This window comes from Polypterus senegalus, chromosome 3 (assembly GCF_016835505.1).
Source record: "Polypterus senegalus isolate Bchr_013 chromosome 3, ASM1683550v1, whole genome shotgun sequence".
NCBI lineage: Eukaryota > Metazoa > Chordata > Cladistia > Polypteriformes > Polypteridae > Polypterus > Polypterus senegalus.
The window spans coordinates 173252222-173277463 of NC_053156.1; the positions used below are offsets into that span (position 1 = coordinate 173252222).

The 25242-nt window shown below is 36.9% G+C and overlaps 1 protein-coding gene across 4 annotated transcripts in view; it reads right to left on the reverse strand.

Moving 5' to 3' along the window:
- The window catches only part of LOC120525692 (serine/threonine-protein kinase MRCK alpha-like), a 429465-nt gene that overhangs the window by 272647 nt on the left and 131576 nt on the right, over nt 1-25242 (reverse strand). For all 4 annotated transcript variants that reach the window (XM_039748213.1, XM_039748214.1, XM_039748215.1 and 1 more), the window contains exon 2: nt 17115-17206. In XM_039748213.1, the coding sequence (XP_039604147.1) occupies nt 17115-17206 (92 nt within the window). The remainder of the gene's footprint in view (nt 1-17114; nt 17207-25242) is intronic.

Below are 25242 nucleotides of genomic sequence, written 5' to 3' on the forward strand. Positions count from 1 at the left end.
TTTTCTAACTTTAGCTTTACTCCCCCTTGTACATAATTATGTGCGTATTTGTCATTTTTTTAAAATAAATTTAGTTTATTTATCACACTGTATATATACTTTGTTGTTTAATATATAACATGATTACACCAAGTGCCAGGTTAAAATAATGGAAGGTTAAATAATTCCTCCACAAAGTCGTACAAGCACAAAGAGACAACTTTTCTCTCTCCACTATACATCTCCTTTTACCAACACATTGCCTCCTCCAGTTGAGTGTTGTTCGGCATCTTCCTAGCTCCGATTCATCTAGAAAAGGGAGTGTGGTCCCTTTTATTACGGACCCATTGAGTACTTCCGGTGCCAGGGCGAATTCCCGAAAGAAGTACTTCTGGGTCACATGGAAGTCCCATCAATTGGGGAACACAACTCCCTACAGAGCCCCTTGCAGCACCCCATGGGTCCCCAGCAGGGCCATCCGGGAAAGGAATCATCCCCTATTCTGGTTGCAATGCCGGTCCAGCCCATGTGATATCTACAATAAATATATGTATATAATGCTGTTAATCGTATGTGTGAGCAATGCTATGTAACTGAGTATTTTTCTGCATACGATACGACATAAAGTGTCTTTCCCTGGCACTATGTGTCATGCCGCATTTTCAAATCACAGTTATCAGTTACATACTTTCAGCTTTAAGAGTGTTTCGTAGCTTTTCACTTTTGTTGTAATCAAACTACTATACAATGCTACGGCCAATAAACATATGCGTGTGGTGTTTTTAATTAAAAAAAAAAAACTGAAATTATGAAGCATTTACAAAAAAAGCAAAAGCGCTTTAAATATTGCTTCAATTTATGGAGTAAGAAGAACAGTGAACGATATAAAGCGTGATGCCGACAAAATTCAGACATGTCGAAAATGGAAACCACTGACAGTAATGTTATTCTGTATTAATGTTTATGTTCTTCTGCATTGTCATTTTCGCTTTAAATTCTGTCATATTATGTTTTTTTTTAATATATTGTGACGTTGACGCAGCTTGTGATGTGCTGTGCAGCGGCAGAATGCTGTTGAAGTGATAGGACTGGGTGAAGGGAGGAAACGGCGAGGTGAGTGACACAAGTTAGGAGAAAAAGGAAGGAGTGGCGGAAGGAAGTTTTGAGAAGGGAGTCAGGAGACAATAAACAGGAGTGTTTGCAGTACAGAAAAAGACAGAATGTGAGTGGGAGAAGAAAACTATTGATAGGGAAAGCTTTCTTTTATTGTTTTGGAGATGTGCTCAGTAACCCAGTTGACAGGGTACAAGACAGGGCACCGTTTGTTACAGAATGAAGGCTCCAAGTAAAACGCAGAAAATTCCAGTACCTCTGAGTTGTGTTTGCTTATTACACTGGTCATTACAATGTTATATAAATGAATTCATTTTGTTGATACTATATTATATTTTGTTAATATAGTTGTTTTTTCTTTTTGGTAAATAAATACAACTATTTGCTAAACTAATCTATTGTATATTATCTTTAAAGTAGCTGTTCTGTTATCTGTCTTTTCTCTTATCTGTCACAGCCTTGGTCCCGACCCCTGACAGATAATCAAGGTTTTACGGTATCTTCAATCAGAATTAAATGTGCATTATCTGTAATCCTTCAGATAAAAAGCAATATAAACTGCATTGTAGTTTACTTTAACGTATTACATACAACATGTCCACTTCAAATATGTTCCGTCTATAGCAGGCCCCTTAAAGAGCTGAGCAAACATTTAAACTTAAAAAAGCATCTCATCGTTGCTGGCTTGTGTTGTACCCAGGGCTTGAAGTGAACTGGTACCAGCCCTTCACTGTTTCTGCTTTGTAAACCGAAGCGTAGTGGCACATTGCGGTCTGACTTTCAAGTTCTCTCCGTTATTGTATGTATTTCATCACCAAGGGCCCATCGTCTCCTATCCTTTTGTTCGAAGTCTATGTACTGTATAGAAGCTTAATCAACAATCCATGGGGGACATTTCCCCTTCGAATTTGTAAATATTTTATACTGCATCATGAGAAGTAAGAAGAAGCTGACAGAATAGGGAGTTCTGCATTTACACAAGTAGGCAACTTGCTAAGCATGTCTGCTTTGAACAGTGCAGAGCTTTCATCCTTCCCCTTCACTTCTGGTAGTGGCCTTCAATTACACAAAGTGGCAATACCACTTCTCTGATACACAATTCTTTCACGGCACTCAGCAGAAAAAAGGATGTAGTCCATAAGAGTATCCCATTTATAAAGTACTGCTACCAAAAAAATATGAATTAAAAAACATGTGTCGGCTAATTTTCTTTTTCCTGCAACTTCACCAACCTGATGCTTTTGAAATTTTGGAGTATTTAGTTTTTTTATTGTGTGTTTTATTTCCACTCCTAAAAATTTAAATATCAAAATGTCTTTTTTTAGCAGATGCCTACTTGTTTAAATGTACTATATACTTAATTGTAGCTATCTCACACCTCTTTTCTTCTTCTTGTCTCTCTCTTCATTATTATTTTTATATTCAACTCTATGTATTTCATTATTTATGATATTATATTTGTGGTATTCATTGTTAAAATTATAAATCTTCAAAATTATATTTTTTCTTTTCCATTGTTTTGTTTTTCATTTCAAAAATGTTTATCTACACTTATTTTACTTGTTCAACTTGATCCCCTGCTTAATTTCTACTTTTGTTATAATTTACCTATAAGTAAACGGTATACGGTGAACTAGAATTTAAAGATATCTTCAAATCAACTGTTAACTACATTGGCAACCAATATACAGTGCTTTTATATCCTAATCATGTATCATGATTTCATTATTTATACATAATATAATGTCACCCTTGTACTTTTATTGAAAAGTTGTATCACTCCAATTCCTTTCTTGTTTTAATCATAGATCTACAAAGCTGCAAGCCCTATTAACAAATACCTTCTCAGTTCTCTTCCAGAGTCCAAATTGGTGGAATTGGATATCAGAAGACAAAATATGCATTAAGTGTTATACTTTGAATATCTAACAGGGTTAGACAGAGTGGAACTGACCTTTACAATTTCTACTGTACTACATGCATTCTTCACATATAAAGCCACTGGTATGACTATTGTGGGGAACAGCCTACACAGTCTACACAGACAGGTAGACATGATTTTATCACCACAACACGTTTATTTTACAATTATATGTATAACCCCAATTCCAATGAAGTTGGGACGTTGTGTAAAACGTAAATAAAAACAGAATACAATGATTTGCAAATCCTTTTCAACCTATGTTCAATTGAATACACTACGAAGACAAGATATCTAATGTTCAAACTGATAAACTTTATTGTTGTTTTGCAAATCTTCACTCATTTTGAATTTAATGCCTGCAACACGTTCCAAAAAAGCTGGGACAGGGGCAGCAAAAGACTGGAAAAGTTGAGGAATGTTCAAAAAACACCTGTTTTGAACATTCCACAGGTGAAAAGGTTAACTGGAAACAGGTTTTTGTCATGATTGGGTATAAAAGAAGCATCCCCAAAAGGCTCAGTCGTTCACAAGCAAGGATGAGGCGAGGTTCACCATTTGTGGGCAAATAGTCCAGCAGTTTAAGAACAACTTTCTCAACGTACAATTGCAAGGGATCTAGGGTCATCTACTGTCTACAATATCATAAAAAGATTTAGAGAATCTGGAGAAATCTCTGCACGTAAGCAGCAAGGCCGAATACCAACACTGGATGCCCGTGACATTCAATCCCTCAGGCGGCACTGCATTAAAAACCGACATCATTCTGTAAAGAATATTATCACGTGGGCTCAGGAATACTTCAGAAAACCATTGTCAATTAACACAGTTCGTTGCTAAATCTACAAGTGCAAGTTAAAAGTCTATCATGCAAAGTGAAAGCCATATATCAACAACACCCAGAAACACCGCCGGCTTCTCTGGGCCCGAGCTCATCTGAGATGGACTGACGCAAACTGGAAAAGTGTGCTGTGGTCTGACGAGTCCACATTTCAAATTGTTTTTGAAAATCATGGACATCGTGTCCTCCGGGCCAAAGAGGAAAAGGACCATTCGGATTGTTATCAGCGCAAAGTTCAAAAGCCAGCATCTGTGATGGTATGGGGGTGTGTTAGTGCCCATGGCATGGGTAACTTGCACATCTGTGAAGGCACCATTAATGCTGAAAGGTACATATAGGTTTTGGAGCAACATATGCTGCCATCCAAGTGACGTCTTTTTCAGGGACGTCCCTGCTTATTTCAGCAGGACAATGTGAAGCCACATTCTGCATGTGATACAACGGCGTGGCTTCATAGTAAAAGAGTGCGGGTACTAGACTCGCCTGCCTGCAGTCCAGACCTGTCTCCCATTGAAAATGTGTGGCGCATTATGAAGCGCAAAATACAACAACGGAGACCCCGGACTGTTGAGCAACTGAAGTTGTACATCAAGCAAGAACGGGAAGAATTCCACCTACATAGCTTCAACAATTAGTGTCATCAGTTCCCAAATGAGTGTTGTTAAAATGAAAGGTGATATAACACAGTGGTAAACATGCCCCTGTCCCAGCTTTTTTGGAACGTGTTGCAGGCATCAAATTCAAAATGAGTGAAGATTTGCAAAACAACAATAAAGTTCATCAGTTTGAACATTCGATATCTTGGCTGTGCATCCGGAAGCACTACGGCTGTCCCCAGTCCTTCCCGACCCCCCCACACTTCTGGGTGTGGCGGAAGTGCTGAGGTCAAGGGCTCCAAAGGCACCGGGGCGCACCCTGGCGATGACCGAGGGCCCATACAGGGTTGAGCTTCAAAGCTCTGTACCCGTGGTCCCCAAAGCAACCAGATTGGTCACCCCCTCGTGGTCTGGAGCAGGCGCAAGCCCTCCTCCGGTCCTCCTGGGTGTCCCAGCTGGACAGCAGCCCCAGCCACTCGCCACACTATGTATAAAAATGCTTGGAGGTTGCTGTTCACAAATTTTTCTGCAACTATTTACACTGTTGTGAAGTTAAAATATGCAGATAAAACAAGTGATTGAATTCACAGTGAAGCAACTAATTCAAGGAAAAATCACTTCCCTCAGGCTAGCATTACAATCCACACTGTTTATTAGTTGGATATAAAAATAAAAAAAAAAATAAACAACACATCATAAAAGAATCCAGGTTTCTTCAAACAACATAATAATGAGCAAAGCCTGTTACAAGATGTTATGGTCTGGAATGTATTAATGCTTTTATGTGTTTATTTCAGTCATTTTGAGTGACTTGGTACTTGCTTTATTTGGGGGTCACAGAATTAATTATTGAAACTGATTTTTCATTTAACCATTACTTCATTAGTTGTAGTTTATGTTTTGAATCATCAGGAAAGCATGTCCTCAGAAATAATGACCCAGGAGAAGGGGGTAATTGATGCAATGGGATAAAAGATCGGTTGAAGTTTAACTTCCTAATCAGAGTTGAGGATTAAATACCATTTTGTTTAGGACTTTGGTTGATTCTTTTATTTCTGACCTTTTTTTATAGACATATATTTTTTTACTTTGAGTTCTGGCCCTCGTTTTTGGATTATCAATCATGTCTGATTCTCACAGGTTTTGGCCTCTGTCTGTCATCCATCTCCTAGCACTCTAAAAATCCTTTTTCAGTTTGCTGAAAAAAAAAATACATCATATTGATAGAATTGAATCAACTGATACAGTTGAATCATAATCCGTATTCCCACCTAAACAAATATGAGAGAGAAAAAGTGTGCATTTACACACATCCGCATGCATAGCATTCTTAGCAACCTTATTTAAGTTTTAAAAAGTCCTAGAATTCAATTCTATCTATTTTAAAATAAGTACATAAAAATTAAGTCATTCATCTATACACATTTGTAATAAAGAATTTAAACAATGTGATTTCATATTAATGGATAAATCTGTTCCAACTTGCAAGCCATGGTGAAAAAAAAGAATGTAATGATAATAAAAAAGGTACTGGACATAATATTTTGAGGAAAAAACCAAGACCAGAATTTTAATCAAATAATGGATTCTCTGATCAGAGTGCTGCACAAGAATTATTTTAAAATGCCTCTCTCACACCCTTAAGTACTCTTCCATGCCAATTCCAATCTATGCCAAACCTTATAAAAATTGCTGCTGCAATTTGTAATATCTATCAAAGTAAAAAAAACAAATAAAAAATGACCACCACATATATGATTTTCCATTTACCTTTTAATGGCTTTAATTTTGCCATTTCTCTTTTACACTAAAGTTATTATAGTTTCACAGATAAAACTGAAACATAAAACTCAAATTTTTTTCCACTTGAATTTCAATGCATTTTGACCTAGTGACTTACTTCATTTATTTATTTCATTTATTTAACTTACAAAAGAGACAAACTACTTTAGACACAGCTGAACACAGAATGATGTGGAATAGTACCGTATTTCAAACATTATTTTCAATCATTTTAGTACATACGCGTCATTGAATGAATGTACCCGGCAACATGTGCAACCATGCATTACGCTCAGTCACAGATAAGAAACTCAGTCTGGAGCTAACTGATTAACTGGAGCAGTAAAACCCAGCTGCTTATAATTTCCTGCATCCTAAGTATGCATTCCAGTGGTGCCATCTCAGAAGTTGCAGGGAGGAAGAGGTGACATTCAACAATCTCTCAGGAATGACCGCACATACAGATGCAGAATAAGCAATAATTGTTACAAATAAATAGCTGTCTGGTTATTCTATTAGTACGCACAGTGTGTAATTTCTAGCATCCTAAGTATGCACCCTGGACATGCTAGCACAGGGAGTACAGCTGCTTGCAGGAGATTAAGTGGCACTTTTAGCAATCCATCAGCAAACACAGCACATCTCTGTTGAGGGATCAATCCTCAGTTAATAGTGGCAATCAGTGCCATCATTATACCTTTTCCAGCTCTATGAGGTACTGCCTTGTTACCAAAAGATGTAGGATGTTTAAACATAAGGACATAGTATACATAGTCAAAAATAATTTGTTTTAATATATGTGACATATTATGATGTGATTTTCATTAAAACTGTATGTATAGAGAACAGTAACATAGCTGAAAAAAAATAATATTAATATATAATAATAATAATATTTATTGATGAAAAATTAACAGATGGATCATTTAGGTTTGTAGAAAAAGTAAGAACACCTTTGACTCTAATAGCTGGCATCGCCACACTTTACTTGAAACAATCTCAAGGAACCTCTTAACTATCTACTGATCTCTGACATCAAATGTGACAAAGATTTTCCCACTTTCCAAACAGAATCCTTTCAGCCATGTGTCTTGCATGCACAGCCCCTTTAAAATCCCCCTACAGCATCCTGATAGGATTCAGACCCAGTCTTTGACTGTGCCATTCCTGATCCTTCCATTTCTTCCCTTTCAGCCATTCCTTGGTGTATTTGCTGGTATGTTTAGGGTCAATGCTATGGTGAAAGGTCCACCTTCAGTTGATCTCCACTCCTCTGACAGATGGTATCACATTATGTTCAAGCATCCTCTATTATAATGAATAATTCATAGTCGGTTTTATGATGGTGAGCTACACAGGCCCTGATGCAGCCTCAAACCAGATCATCAACAACATCATGCTTTATAGCGGTATCAGATCCTTGAGGTCAAATGCTGTCTTTAGATTTCGCCAAACATACCTTCTGGCACTGTGGTCAGATAACTATCTTTGACTCATTGGTCCACAGCACAATGTTCCAGAAGAACTGGTCTAGGTGCTCATAGGCAAACTTTATTCTTGCCCTGATGTTCCACCTGGACAGCAAATGTTTCCTCCCAGCATACTCCCCATTTACTGTAGATCTCATCTGTGCAGTTTCTTTATAAGGGTAGACATTCTGACATCAAAAGTGGCAACAGCTACCTGTAGATTTTGTGATAAAATTAAAATACTCTTTTAGAATGCCTAGTGGAGACTAGGTGGCCCTTTGGTCTAGAACCTTAGCAGATTTTGTTTTTTTCCCTCCAGCATCTTAACCCTGGAGTTTGTTTCTCCCTGGCCATATGACCACAGGATCGGCCTTATCTTACTGGGGGGGGGGAGGAATGTATCTTCAAATTAGGATTGTACGACATCTGTCTTATGTAAGTGCAGATTGCTTCTTTCTAAATTATTTTTTACAAATTATTTATTTAGTTATATAACCTATTTCTAACTTGCTGCTTTTATCTTGTAACTTTTCTTTTATACTGTGTAAAGTACTTTGGGCTACTTTAATTGTATGAAAATGTGCATTAGAAATAAAAATGGTGTTGCTGTTAGAGGTATCCATGAGCAATCTACTCTGGGGCTGAAGTTGATAGTCTGACCTGAACAAGATGGCAGTTGTTTGAAATCTTCTCCTTGTTAAGATGATCTTCCAAACATTGAAATAGTTGATTTCCAATTGTTTGGAGATCTTTTAAAATCCCTTCCCAGACTTACATACCGTATATATAAACCTCCTTATAAAGGCCTCAGACAGCACACACATGAACAAATGCGAGCAACTCAAACTAAATTTCTGAGGGTTAAAGTAAGAAAGGTTGATCCAGGATCTTCTCTAATGATCGTCTAATCATTTGCACCTACTCCAGTGCACTTGATTTTAATTTTAAGTATTTCAGATAGTGATAAATGTAGAGGTGTACCTACTTTTTCCAAATGCAAAATTTCTATTTGTTTATCTAAATTATACAATAGACTGCAAAAAGAAAATGTGGCCGTGATGTTTATTATATTACATCACCTTTATTTATAAATTCTATTAAAATAAAGATTGAATTTTGATATGCAGTATCTATATGTTAAAAAAGAGAAACATTTCGGGGTACTTTTTCACATGTGGTTCATTTTAGACTAAATTATTTCTGTGTTGAGATTTAAAGTACAGTAAAATTGTTTCACTATAATTTTATTAGGTTTACATCACTTTTCTGTATTTCTTGCTGATAATTCCATTAACTGATATTTTCAAGGCAAGTTCTGACATAAAAAGCAGGTTATAAACATTGTCAGAAAAGAAAAAACAGGCCTTCTGCATTCAGTTTGCCTCTATTATATTTTTGTAACAACTGTTAAGGAAAAAAAAAAAGTAATAAATTAGCTTTTCCAATAGTTATTTTCCCTGCCTCCCTTCCCCAACACTGAGCTGGTGTTTCGCACCATGTTAATAATAATGATAATAATAATAATTTTTTTGAAACATTGTGGTTATTAGGTGCCATCGAGTCGGTTCTGATTCATAGCAACTCTGTATACAAAAATGCTGATCCTGAACATTCCTTGCCATTTCTTCCACGTTTGAACCCATTGCTCAAGTCACTGTGTCAACCCACCTTTTGAAGGGTCTTCCTCTCTTCCATTTTCCTTCATGGTTACTGAAAATGAATTTCTTTTCCGTAGATTGCTCCCTCCTGGCAATGTGTCCAAAGAATATGAGCCATAGTTTTGCCATCCTCGCCTCTAAAGAGCATTCTGGTTGAACTTCCTCCAACACAGATCTGTTAGTTTTTTTGGCGGTCCAAGGTATGTTCAACATTCTTTGCCATCACCATAACTCAAAATCATCAATTCTTCGTCAATCTTCCTTGTTCATCCCCCAGCTTTCACGTGCATACAAGGTGACTGACAATACCATTGCTTGGATCAGATGCACTTTAGTCCTTAAAGACACATCTTTGCTTTTTTTAGGTTGTTCACAGCAGACTTTCCCAGTGCAATACGTCATCTGATTTCCTGACTGCTGCTTCCACAGACATTGAATGTGGATCCAAGTAGAATGAAATCATTTACAAATTCAGTCTGGTCTATCATGATATTGCATGCTGATCCAGTTGTGAGGATTTTTGTCCTCTTTATGTTCAGATGTAATCCATATTGTAGACTGTGGTCTTTGATCTTTATCAGTAGATGCTTCAAGTCCTCTTAGTTTTTAGCAAGCAGATCTCAGTATTCCTTCAACCCTGACACCACGCTCATTCTTCGAAGAGTCCGGTTTCTCTGATAATTTGCTTAGCATACAAACTGAATAGGTATAGCGAAAGAATGCAACCTTGGCTCACACCCTTTCCAACTTTAAACCATTCAGCATTCCCTTGTTCTTTCTGAACAACTGCTTTTTGGTTCACATACAAGTTTCACATAAGGATGATTAGAAGTTCTGGGATTCCCACACGCACCACAAACACACACACACAACGTCATAGGTTCAAATAAAGGTTTTTATTCTTCTATTATCTTTCCGACCAAGACCAACACAATCAACAGTCTACCTCAAACTTCTCTTCCTCCCGACTTCGACTTGCTGAATTACGTCAAGCAGTTCCTTTTGCCTTGGGCCAATGAGTACTTCCAGTGCCACGGCATAACCAAACAGAAGTACTTGTGGGAAAATCAAAAGTTTCCAAAAACAGGGAACATGACTCCCTGTAGTGCCCTCTAGTGGCACCCATGGATCCTAGCAGGGCTGCCTCACTGCACAACAAGTCCCATGATTCATGGTAGGTATCGGAATGGGTCCCAAAATCCAGTGATGTTACCATCTAGCATGTTGAGGAGACATATAGTTTTGAAACTAAGCCTCCAACCACATATAAATAAATTGCAAGGGTTTTATGTCTGTTACACAAAAACGCATGCGCCCTTGGCCTTTCAAGCTTCAACCTAGTCTAAATTGACAATTTATACCATGACATATGCAATGTGACCCGTCATTTTGGCATCTGACAGCCCTGAACTTTGGTTTGAGTCCTTCTCATGGCAACCAAGGACATGGGAGCGCACATCCCAACAGGAAATTCACAGCTGCATGCAAACAGAATTACTGACATGGACAAAACCCCACTGAAAGTGACAGTAAAGTCACTGCCTCCGTAACCTTACACTTCGCTCGCAAAACAAAGTCATACACACTGTTTGGCCAAAAAAGTAACAGTATCCATGACCTTTCCTCAACACTGGCCTAAAGAAGGAGGCCTTTCACTGACAACAAATGAGAAACAATAAAAACCACTGCCGCACACACCACAGCGAAATATTAGCCTGTAATTTAACAGGAACTATAAAAATAAAGTATTTAGAACACAGAGCTATTATCAACTTGTTCTTATAATTTTCACTAGCAAAATACCCGCGCTTCGCAGCGGCGAAGTACTGCCTTAAAATTTTTATTAAGAAGAAAGTTAAACCTTTTTAAACCTCAGAAAATATACCAATAATTATTTGTTAAGGATCTCTTTGTATACCATATTGTGAGTTCGGCCCTCTGGTTGTAATATGACCAAGCTGTCCGCAGAGCTTACTCTTGAGCATGCAATGTACTGTTGGCCATGTGAAAAGTAATCTTGTTTCAAATCTCACAGGTTGGATTGCTGCTGTCATAATCGGTTTGAGTTTCATGGTTTGTTTCAATTACGACAGTATTTGCAGGACTTGTGTTGAAGAGACATTCGGCATCTGTCAAGCGTTGTAAGTATACAACCGGTTTCATCGATAACTTCACATCCAGCTTTTGAGAGTTTAAACATTCATAAACATCAATGTGTCCACTACTGAAATCGTCACCTGTCAATCTAAGATGTTTAAGAGGCATTGGCGGTTGTCCAAAGGTGTAAAATATTTGGCCATTTCGGTACACTTGAAAGTGACAACCGAACAATTCAGTGGCAGCCATCAACTCACATGCAGATGCATAGGTGAAGGACTTAAGCATTTCACTCTTATAGTGCTCCTGTGTAGTATAATTATCTCCTGTACCGTCATCAGTCCACACCTTGAACCTGTCCCAGTCATTCAATACATATGACACAATGCAATGCGATGGCCGGCCTTATATAGGCAGGCAGCCAACAACGAGGGAGGTGTTAGGATGGGGGACCCAACGCCGTCTCACACGGTGACCAAGCTGCAGGCTATGGACGTATATATGTACGTAAGTAGGATTCAGTTAACGTTGGGAACCCGCATACCAAATTTCTTGAAGATGGGCCCATAAGTAACAAAGACCGTTGAAAAGTTCAATATGGCGGACGACAGTGGCATCATACCACCGAAATAAGTATGTACATTGGTTTCGGTTAGTGATAATTGATAATTCCTTCCCCGAAATAATTATTGTGTCTTTAAATAAGTTCTAAACAAAAAAATAAATAAACAAAATAAACAAAAACCACCACCACCACACACATATACACACACCAGATAGTTCCAAAAACTTATCAGCTAAAAGGTTTAGCCAAAAACTTTAGTGGCCTACAAATACAGTAAATTTTCCTTATTTCCTTACAAAAAGTATAGATTTCATTAAAGTATACAGCCTCTGTGTTCAGCCATACAAATAGCTTATTTTTTATCTACACCATTTTTGGAGAATGTATGAGTTGAAAACCAGCTTATGCAGTTTTGCCAATCACTCCCTATGATGTTATACAGTGCATCTGGAAAGTATTCACAGCGCATCACTTTTTCCATTTTTTGTTATGTTACAGCCATATTCCAAAATGGATTACATTCATTATTTCCTCAGAATTTTACACACAACACCCCATAATGACAACGTGAAAAAAGTTTACTTGAGAGTTTTGCAAATTTATTAAAAATAAAAAAATTGAGAAAGCACATGTGCATAAGTATTCACAGCCTTTGCCATGAAGCTCCAAATTGAGCTCAGGTGCATCCTGTTTCCCCTGATAATCCTTGAGATGTTTCTGCAGCTTAATTGGAGTCCACCTGTGGTAAATTCAGTTGATTGGACATGATTTGGAAAGGCACACACCTGTCTATATAAGTTGACAGTTCATGTCAGAGCACAAACCAAGCATGAAGTCAAAGGAATTGTCTGTAGACCTCTGAGATAGGATTGTCTCGAGGCACAAATCTGGGGAAGGTTACAGAAACATTTCTGCTGCTTTGAAGGTCCCAATGAGCACAGTGGCCTCCATCATCTGTAAGTAGAAGAAGTTTGAAACCACCAGGACTCTTTCTAGAGCTGGACGGCCATCTAAACTGAGCAATCAGGGGAGAAGGGCCTTAGTCAGGGAGGTGACCAAGAACCCGGTGGTCACTCTGTCAGAGCTCCAGAGGTTCTCTGTGGAGAGAGGAGAACCTTCCAGAAGGACAACCATCTCTGCTGCAATCCACCAATCAGGCCTGTATGGTAGAGTGGCCAGACGGAAGCCACTCCTTAGTAAAAGGCACATGGCAGCCCAACTGCGTTTTGCCAAAACGCACCTGAAGGACTCTCAGACCATGAGAAACAAAATTCTCTGGTCTGATGAGACAAAGATTGAACTCTTTGGTGTGAATGCCAGGCGTCACGTTTGGAGGCACCGCTCATCACCAGGCCAATACCATCCCTACAGTAAAGCATGGTGGTGGCAGCATCATGCTGTGGGGATGTTTTTCAGCGGCAGGAACTGGAAGACTAGTCAGGATAAAGGGAAAGATGACTGCAGCAATGTACAGAGACATCCTGGACGAAAACCTGCTGCAGAGCGCTCTTGACTTCAGACTGGGGCGACGGATCATTTTTCAGCAGGACAACGACCCTAAGCACACAGCCAAGATATCAAAGGAGTGGCTTCAGGACAACGCTGTGAATGTCTTTGAGTGGCCCAGCCAGAGCCCAGACTTTAATCTGATTGAAAATCTCTGGAGAGATCTTAAAATGGCTGTGCACCAACGCTTCCCATCCAACCTGATGGAGCTTGAGAGGTGCTGCAAAGAGGAATGGGTGAAACTGACCAAGGATAGGTGTGCCAAGCTTGTGGCATCATATTCAAAAAGACTTGAGGCTGCAATTGCTGCCAAAGGTGCATTGACAAAGTATTGAGCAAAGGCTGTGAATACTTATGTACATGTGATTTCTCAGTTTTTTTATTTTTAATAAATTTGCAAAAACTTCAAGTAAACTTTTTTCACGTTGTCATTATGGGATGTTGTGTGTAGAAAATTCTGAAGAAAAAATGAATTTAATCCATTTTGGAATAAGGCTGTAACATAACAAAATGTGGAAAAAGTGATGCGCTGTGAATACTTTCCGGATGCACTGTATGTGACATCACCCACACAGCAACATTCACTCTACCATCAAGCACTTCATCAGGAAGGACCTCCATTTTACTGTTTATAACACACTCTGAAATACAAAATCTTGTGTTTCTGAAAACACCAACCTGTTGTTCCACCTACATATCGTCATTAACTTGTTAATACAAATGAACAACCAGCATTAACTGCTTCTGGAGGTAAGCAAAATACAACTGAAATGAAAAACATTTTTAAAAATGCACTTTACAAGATGGACCTGAGTGATGATACAGCAGACTGGATCCCGATTTCTTCTATAGCTCATGTACATTATCTTTAATAGAATGCAACAGAAAAAGACCAACAGAAGATGATGCCTTACAGTGAGTTAAAGTAATTGCTAACTTTTCTTTTCTTCTTTTTAGGTTGGTAGGCATTTATTCAAACCCATAGTATAATAACTAATAGAAAGTAAATAACTTACTTTATAATACTAATTTTTGCTTTTCATTCCAACTTTTTGGTTTTTAAGTTTCAATAAAGTTACTTTAAATCACCTTATAAAACATTTTCTACTATTGCTGCTATCCTTTACTACCCCCTTTACCAACACTGATAAAACAAACAGAACCTTAAGCTTTTCACTTAATGTTCAGTCTCATTCTTGTACACCTTCAATTTGTGTTTTCCATACTCTTTGCTTTTTTTTAATAAAACATTTCTTTCATTTTGCAAACTCCACATTATACCACCTCTGAGTATTTTTTCCATTCCCTTTTACTTGATGGTCACACAAGCACACATACAGTTTTAACAACTCTATATTTTTTGTTATCCATTACAGCATCTACTGATACACCTCCGTGATATGGTATGTACATGTTCAAAATACATGTACAATTTTATCATTAGTATGGTGGACTAAACCCCTTACGATCATCTTTTATTTGACAACCGGAAGTCCACATGTTCCATTAGTGCAGGAATAAAGAAGTTGTATTTTTTCCTAATAATTAACTTACATAATATTGTTTTCCAAAACGAACAATAATGTTGAATCTAATCTGAAAATCTGTGCCAAAACTAGCGATGAGTGAACCCATTTAAATTTGTTTCACCTGTTTAATAAAATTACTTCACCAAACTGCATTGAATTGAATAGGGCAGGAGGAACTAAACTAGTTTTGAATGGATTATAGTGGTGCAATTGTCTTTGAAGTGTCCCTGAAAGTTAGGGTAAAGTTTGACAACTGTACTGGGCCAATTATTGTGCCCAAATATGTGATCTGAGCTGCGAGGAAGCAGTGCTGACCACTGCTCCAGTGTGCGTCAAACAACAAAAAACAGATATGAAACAAATATCAAACTAAATACAACAAATGGCCACAAATAAGTAAATAAAATATAGATCATTACGCTCACAGACTTCCAGTCGTGGGGCATACATTGGTCATGCCACAAAGAGGCGGTGAGAGACTGGCTAGTTCTGTTAGAAGACATGGCTCCAGGCACAGCTGGAATATCTTTTTTGTTTCTCATATATCTGTGCAGATGCTTTGCAATTTCCTCTTCCATTAAGAAGAAACTACTTCTAAATAGCTGAAAACACATGAAATGCTGTGAAATAATAAAAACAAATAATGTATTACTACTTACAAGGCATTTTTTTCTTTTGTGTCTGTGACCCAGCTATGGCCATGTCGGCAACAATCTTACAGTAGGAATGTGTGAAAGTTCTTTGCATGGCTGGTACAGCTCTGTAATTTCATGCAGGCCTCGCAAAAAAAAAAAAATTTTAAATAATTATTTGCCTAAGCCAGCCGCATGTCAAATTTCCAGGAAAATGCTCAGCGAACATGGATACCAACGAGCACATAATATTTACTGTGAAAATCGTTTTGGCAAATTTTGCCAATCAAAACTATCCAGAAACAAATGAATATATTCCAGATTAAAAAATGAAAAGAAAAACAGCATGTTAATGGCATTCTCCATAGTGTGATAATCCATACAGGAATGTACAACAACCTCCCCAGATATTTATTTGTAATATGAAAATATGAATAAACATTATTGGTCGATCTGTTAGCCTTAGGTAGATTATAGAAAAAGTAACTCATATTAACAGTGATGAGAATATTGTCATCACTTGGCAAAGCTTCCCAACCTTTTTCCAGTTTTTCTAAAATAGAAAAACAAAATATATTGACATGAGACTTGAAGGTGAAAAATGCATCCATTACAACACTGAGTTTTTAAAATGATGAGTCAACTTCAAATTTTGTGTTATTTAAGGCCAACAGGTGCAGATTAAATAAGTTTTCTTTTTCAAGAGGCCTTACAAATGTATCTGAGATCAGTTGAAGTAAGCTATCAAGATATCACTCTCTATATATCAAACACACAAAGGGTCAAAACAGAGACTCATGGCTGATATCCAGATTTAAACAAGAAATAAATCTGAGTGTGATGACTATATACGTGAAAATTTAGGCCTAAAAATCAATTACATTTTGCCAAAGGAAACATGTAAAAATTAAATGGCAATGTAAATCCTAAAACAGAATGAGAGCAACATCTGCAAGAAACATATGATTCAAGAATTTGGAGTACTTGAACAATAATACTGCTGAGTTGGCTGATAGTCTGATTCCTTTTAGACAACACTGAAGAACCCATTTCTCAATCTCCCTCTTGCCCTATTTTTTCATATACTTGAGGCTGTGGGTGTAGACCAGTCCTTTAATCCAGTCTACAAGACAAGATTTATGCATTAAACAATGTATCATTATAACCGCTACAATATTCTGTAATTTCCTAAAATCTTTTGAGCAATATCTCATGATTTGTCAGATCTTAAAATATTCTTCACACTTAGCTAAGTAGGCTTTTATCTTGCATACCAAATACCAAAAATGAAACCAAGACTGCAAAATACTTTTTATGTACTGCAAAATACTACAATTATGTAAGAGCTACTACTAATGTGTTTAAAAATCCTTTAATAATGTACATAAATCATTAAAAAGAGAAGATAAAAAACACCTTGACTTACCTCACCAAAGGCACCTCTTCCTATCACTTTAAGTATTTCAAAGTCCTCTTTGTGTAGCCTCATCTGTTTAACTTTTGAGGCAAAGGGTTTTGCTGTAAAAGAAAACAAATGATTACATATTGATGAATACATAATTATAAAGTAAATTAAAACTGAATAAAATTAATAAGGCTCTTGATCAAGGCCGGATTAAGACCCCTACAGGCAGCTGGGTGTTGAAGAGCAAAATAGTTGTTCTCCCTCTAAATGAGGACATCCCGACCATACACACTCATATGCTTACATATTATGAACATCATCTGTGTCAATACCATGTTAACACTCAGGAACTGAAGATAAAAATTTTAAACATATCACCTTCTATTAGTGTTCATTAGTGTATTACTATGAATGTAACAAACAAATTGATGAGTGCAACATTAAATCTGTGGGAGTACAAGTTCTGATAGAGAGCCATACATAAATGTCAAGTAAATATTTTTGCAATAAACAGATATGTAAAGAAGCGTTTGGAGTTGCATATTTATACTAAATAACATAAAAAGACTGGAAAGGTGGATGCTTCACTTCCGTTTGTGATTGTTTGAAATATCCTACCTGGCCTCATTCTCTACCACATTATTGTTAACATCTATGATGCTTTTAGGGGCTTCCATATTAGCCTTCTCCCTACTATGTGTAAGGTCAAACTCAATAGTCTCAACTACATCATTTACGTGCTTATGAAATTCATTAGTTTGGCTTATTTTTTTAAATAGACAGATACAGTTCTCAGCAAAAGTGTCTTTTGTTTCTATATGTTTTTACATTTTCCTTTTTGCAGCACTACTGAACTTTAATTTCGACTGTCTTTTTTGTAACCTATTAGACACCTCTTCCGATTATACCCCACCCACATCAACCAAACTGGACATTTTTCTTTAAAAAGCTTGGTTTACAATCATAAAGTGTGGTAGGTGTTTGTGTGTTAGACGAGTGCCTTATACTAGCAGTAAAAACAGACTTTTCCAGTTATTAGCATGGAAATAATTTAAAGTGTGGCCAGGGGCACCTGAATCCCCAATGGATGAGCTATGTCACTAAAATAATTATTCAATAAAGAGTATTTTTTTCTCCTAGGTTTTTCTTTAATGCCACAGCTAACGTAAATATGTTAATAACCAATAAATATGGTTGTTAAATACATACATTAGGCAATTTTTTTTGTATGTTGTATACCCTTAAAACAAACAAAAATTTTGAATAACTTCAATAAACGATTACTTTACGGTTTCAAACTCAGACTGAGGGAGAGAGGTCACTTCAACTTATCTTGTGTACAGTATATTTATCTTTTATATTTTAGAAAACTGCCCCTATCAGCAAACAGGTCCTCACTAGTCAGTTACTGAAATGGCCACAGAGTAGCACATGTTTTCAAAGCTTATTCCTGCTATGTTACACATACCACGATGACAAAATATTTAATAAACAAAAATGTCTCTTAATGAAGTAAATAAAACATTAAAAGCACTGTACCTATCATAACAACTAACTCAATCCCAAAATGCACCCAAATGTTATACCTACATGCATTTTCTAACTTGTTTAAAAAAGAGGAAAGTACTTATCTTGCTACCACTTCAAAAAAGTAGAAAAACTATACAGTATATATATACATATCATATACAGTGGGTACGGAAAGTATTCAGACCCCCTTCAATTTTTCACTCTTTGTTATATTGCAGCCATTTGCTAAAATCATTTAAATTATTTTTTTTCCTCATTAATGTACACACAGCACACCATATTGACAGACAAAAAAAGAATTTTTGAAATTGCTGCAGATTTATTAAAAAAGAAAACTGAAATATCACATGGTCCTAAGTATTCAGACCCTTTGCTCAGTATTTAGTAGAAGCACCCTTTTGAGCTAATACAGCCATGAGTCTTCTTGGGAAAGATGCAACAAGTTTTTCACACCTGGATTTGGGGATCCTCTGCCATTCCTCCTTGCAGATTCTCTACAGTTCTGTCAGGTTGGATGGTAAACATTGGTGGACAGCCATTTTAGGTCTCTCAGAGATGCTCAATTGGGTTTAAGTCAGGGCTCTGGCTGGGCCATTCAAGAAAAGTCACAGAGTTGTTGTGAAGCCACTCCTTCGTTATTTTAGCTGTGTGCTTAGGGTCATTGTCTTGTTGGAAGGTAAACCTTCAGCCCAGTCTGAGGTCCTTGGCACTCTGGAGAAGGTTTTTGTCCAGGATATCCCTGTACTTGGCCGCATTCATCTTTCCCTCGATTGCAACCAGTCGTCCTGTCCCTGCAGCTGAAAAACACCCCCACAGCATGATGCTGCCACCGCCATGCTTCACTGTGGGGACTGTATTGGACAAGTGATGAGCAGTGCCTGGTTGTCTCCACACACTGAGGAGAGGCAAGACACATGACAGCCCGCATGGAGTTTGCTAAAAGACACCTGAAGGACTCTGAGATGGTGAGAAATAAGATTCTCTGGTCTGATGAGACCAACATAGAACTTTTTGGCTTTAATTCTAAGCGGTATGTGTGGAGACAACCAGGCACTGCTCATCACTCCGTACCCACTGTATATAAAGTTTCTCTCATTTAATTATCATTAACACTACTTGCATACTTTTTTTGTAATTTCAATGTTTTAAATGTGTTAAGATAAGTGACTTTAAATTATTAACAAATCAGGACACTTGAAAATAGGATATGATGTAAATATAATTCATTGTGGTTGCAACTGCAAAAAAGGCAATTATCATTTAGGGTTCATCAATCCCCTCCAGCCTAAATGTCAATCTCTCTCCATGGTTCTTTAGCCTTTTCTTCTCTTCTATGCAAAGGCCCATTTGCAAGCAGAGCCCTACTGTGTGCACCAAAGTCACCCTGATGGTGGATTTGGTCATGTTGTCAATGTAGATGCAAATGTTTTAAGGATCCTAGCAAAAATGCATGAAGGCTAAGGGAAAACAATAGTGTCTCACTGAATACATACACTGCTCAAAGAAAAGGTATTCCAGTTGTAATTAATTAGCAAATTAGTTTATCACCACTGGTATTAACAACGCAAGTTTAACTGTTAAGTAATCACAAAATGAATTTAAAAAAATATATAAAGGAGAAAATTTCCTTTCAATACATTAATAATAATGATAATATTACAATGAACAATGAGTTTTGGTACTGTATTTTTCTCAATAATTCCAGGATGATTATTGAGATATTAAAAAAGTCTAACTTTATTCTATTTAACGTTAATATTAAACCTTTGTGCTTATATTTCTACACTTTTAAGCTGGTTTATTTGTTACTCATTAACACTGACCTCTAAATAACCTCCATATATTTTTAAAAAGTTTGCTTCTAGGGTGTGTGTGTAAGGGTGTTTGCTGTAAGATTGGGACTGGCACCCTGTTCAGGGATTTTTCCTGCTTTGAGCCTTATGCTGCATGGGACTGGTTCCAACCCACAGCACCCGACACCACTGGAACCCCTTCAAGGATAAAAATGGTTTGTATCTATCTAGTAGTTTACCCCACTTGCCTCGAGACAATAACCACAAATCGTGATACTTTCACTAGTACTGAGGAATGGCAAGCAAAAAGATTACCTAGACATTCAAAAAAATATGCTGATGATTATTTTGTAAAACCAAAAATCAATCTGTAATTATTCAAAAAGTACTGGAATGTGAGACATACCATGCTTGATAAAGTTCTTTTAAACATGTTTTACAAAAAACTATAAATTAGCTGCTAAAACTGGCAAAACTCATTTTCATTTTTTCCCATACACATTAATCACTTCCTCCTTTCCACAAGTTAAAGATACAAAGTAATAATGGGCAGCGTTTCATTCTTCCATTACTAATTTAGTGTTATTTGCAGTATTTTAATATTCCTTAAGAATGCAATTTCTAACTCATTACGGATAAGGAACTTAATGTTTTCATTGGCTGCTTTTTCACTAAGTCATAACAATTTATCATGTGAACCGAAACAAAACTTTCCTTTTGGCCATTATTTTATTGTATCACATCGCCCTGATGAAATGCTACATTAAATTTTCACATTTTGTGACAAAAACCAAAGAATCTAAATTTTAAGATACTGCTGTTATTAAGCAATTTCTCTGTCTGTCTCTCTCCTTCTCCCGCTATATGATTTTTATCACAGCTGTAGAGGTTTTAACAAGCAGGAAATGCTCAATGTCTGAAAATTATAATGTATGTGGAGCAACTACTGCTCTGTGCCGATTAGAACCTCATAACCCCAGGAACTATCTGCATGCTCTTCTCGTTCACATGTAGGATTTTCTCCAGGCACTCTGGATTTCCTCCTGCTGTACATCCTAAAGATGTGTAGCTTAGGTTCACTGGTGACTCTAAATCCAGGATGAGTGTATTACAAATTTTTTTCCCAAAGCGTTATGTATACAAACACGCTACAGTTTTAAAAATAAACAAAAACTTTTATTTAAAAGGTATATAATGCTCCTTATAATCAAATTTATTTTATATAATTGAGAATATCTTGCAAACAAAGATTAATGTTCAAGTTTATTTTTAAATGTACAGAGTACAGCAAAATAATATTACCCTCAAATGTAATGGCTTCTGTTAAACTTGATCACAAATTTCTACTTTAAAAAGGCTGTAAGTAATTCCCAACAACAGGAATCAAATACAAATACGATTGTGGGGTTTAAATAACTTAACAAATTAAAAACATATCTAGGAAATCTTTGTAAGTATTGCAATACTTTCTCCAAGTGGCAAATATATTCTTTTTTAAACAGTGGAGTTGCTATGCATAAGAGGTTTGCCTCTTAATCACTTATTTGCAAACCAAATACAGTTCTGAACAGAACTGACATTAATTTTTGTTTTATTATTACAAATGAAGCAGTGAAAAATATTTTGAGTACAGGGGGCACAGTGGTAGCGCTACTACCTAGGCAAGCAAAGAGATCATGGGTTCATGTCCCAGGTCCTCCCTGAGTGCCTGTGCTTTGAGTTGTAAGAAAAGCACTAAATAAATGTCATGAATTATTATTATATTGTAACTGTGAAAACCCAGTATTGATTCTGTAACAAACTTTGCAACTGTTTAAAGTTGAGTTGTGAAGTCTATTATATTCATACACTACACTGAAACAGCAAATTAAACCAAGGAGATATATGTGTGTGTGTGTGTGTGTATATACATATATATGTATATATATATATATACAGTAATCCCTCGCTATATCATGCTTCGACTTTCACAGCTTCACTCTATCACTCTAAATATATATCACGGATTTTTCGCTGGTTCGCGGCTTTCTGTGGACAATGGGTCTTTTAATTTATGGTACATGCTTCCTCAGTTTGTTTGCCCAGTTGATTTCATACAAGGGACGCTATTGACGGATGGCTTAGAAGCTACCCAATCAGAGCATGTATTACATATTAAATAAAACTCCTCAATGATATAAGATATGCTTCCTGCGCGGTGCCTGATTGTTTGCTTCTCTCTATCTCTCTCACTCTCTCTGCCTGACGGAGGGGGTGTGAGCAGAGGGGCTGTTTGCACAGAGGCCGTTTACCTAGAAGATACGGACGCTTCTCTACAAAATGCCGCTTTATCGCGGTGCTTCTGCATACTTAAAAGCACGTATTGATTTTTTGATTGCTTGCTTTTCTTAGCGAGCACTCTCTCTGACATTCTCTGCTCCTGACGGCGCTCCTTTGAAGAGAAGATCTATTTGCATTCTTTTAATTGTGAGAAAGAACTGCCATCTCAGTCTTGTCATGGAGCACAGTTTAAACTTTTGACTAAAGGGTGTTATTTCATGTCTAGAGGGCTCTAATAATGTTAACAGTGTGGGAGAGTTTATAAGGGCTTAAAATATATAAAAATAACCATACAAACATATGGTTTCTATTTCGCGGATTTTCACCTATTGCGGGGGGGTCTGGAACGCAACCCCTGCGATCGAGGAGGGATTACTGTATATATATATATATATATATATATATATATATATATATATATATATATATATATATATATATATATATATATATATATATATATATATAGCACCCCGCCTGACATTACAACTTAGTCAGTAATTATCAAATTTAGCTGAAATACATTTACAAATAAAAAGAACTAATATCTAATGATACCAAATAGTGAATATGTCACCAATGGAGACTCCGACCAATCAAAAGGAAAGAGGACTTCAAGGTAAGATATAGGTATCATTAACGCAATGGCATATAAGAGAATAAACAGTAATAATAACTCACTATTACAAGATAATTATGAGATACTGAAAATAAGAATACCAAATAGGACTACCGCGTACCATTGGGTGCATGGTTCATCATATAACACAATCCAAGTGTGCAACAGAGAATGTTAGTAACAGAAACGGAAAAAACAGCTTTTACATTACATTAATCACAAACAATGAAATTGACTCCAAATGAATTATGTCATAACCCAGAGAAAACGGCCCCTAGATACCCATCGTCACCCAAGTCTGAAAAATGATAATGGCAAAGCCACTGAATTTCAGACGGGGAATGAATCACTGCTCTAAATGGATCAGGAGTAACATTTTTCAACAGATTTTGAAGACATATTAGTTACTTTATCAAAGATCTTCTAAAATAGTCTAGAGCAGAGGTCTCCAACCTTCCACCACCCACCCCCCGACCAAGAGCAACTTACCCGAGAGCTACTCATGTTTTCTAATGTTTATTCTAATAGTTAATTTCAACCCAAACAAACTGAATAAGCTTGTTTTGCCTGAACATTTACAAAATGTTGATGTCCAAAACTTACATTTTGCATTAAAACATTACAAAAAATATTTAGTTCACCTGCAAGTGCATTTTGTACAGTATGTCTGTATACATTTTCTAGTGTATCTCACACTATTGGATTAAAACATTAATGCTGCCAAAACATAACAATGCAATTACAAATACACAGATATTACTTATTCATTTGTCATTTTGTTACATGTCACTGTTTCACTTCACAAGAGTATTCACATGCCCACTTGGATCTATCTATCTATGTGTGATGTGTTTTTTAGTTAGTGAGATGATGGGCACTGCATGGAGTCAACCAGAGAGGTGTATGGTGGAGTGTAGCCACTTAGGTACACTCTTATGGAGTCATTTAAATGTTCATCCGTCAGTCTTGTTCTGAACTTTGATTTCAAGACATTCATGTCAGAAAAGGCAGACTCACAGAGTTATGTAGACCCAAACAAAGCAAACATTTTTTGAGCTGCTTAGTGAAGATTCTTATAGTTATCTGGCTCGACTAATCTCCAGAAATGCTGAGAATGCTGTTGAGACTTTAACTGCACATGATTTCATATATTCAAAATTATGTAATTTCCTAACCCTTTTAATCCAGACCAGGGTCATGTTGGGGACTGAAGCCTATCCTAGCTAGCATAGGGCGAAAGGCAGGAACAAAACCTATACAGGGAGCAAGTTCATTGCAGGACGACACACACACACACACACACACTTTAGCCAAATTAGTGTCTCCAGTTCAACTAAACTGCATCTCTTTGTACAGTGGGAGGAAACCAGAACACCTGGAAAGAACATAAAATCTCTAAGCAGGGAGGACCTGGGGCGTGAATCCTGGTCTCTTTAATGCTAGGAAGTAGCACTACCACTATGACAGTTTCAGTTAAGTTTCCAGAAAAACACTTCAATAAGAGGATTCTAATCAACTTAAAGTTTTACACTTTAACTAGCTGCATTAAATCAGCTTTGCCTCAGAAATTTTATAGGACAATGGGCATTATATATAGTGCTCTCAGTTAGTCTGTAAGTACTGTTATTACAGTATGCACCTAAGTGCATTTCTGTATACAATATTTGCAGATTTATTGTTTTAATTAAGGGCTAATATTATTAGAAGGCAGTTTGGTGTAGTGGTTAAGGCTTTGGACTTGTACCTCAAACCCTGAGAATGTGAGTTCCTGCTACTGACACCGTGCAACCATTAGCAAGTCACTGACTGACTGTGTTCTAACTGGAAAAACAAAATTTAACTGTATCCCAAATTCGCCTTGGCTAGAGGCATCAGTCAAATACAGTGG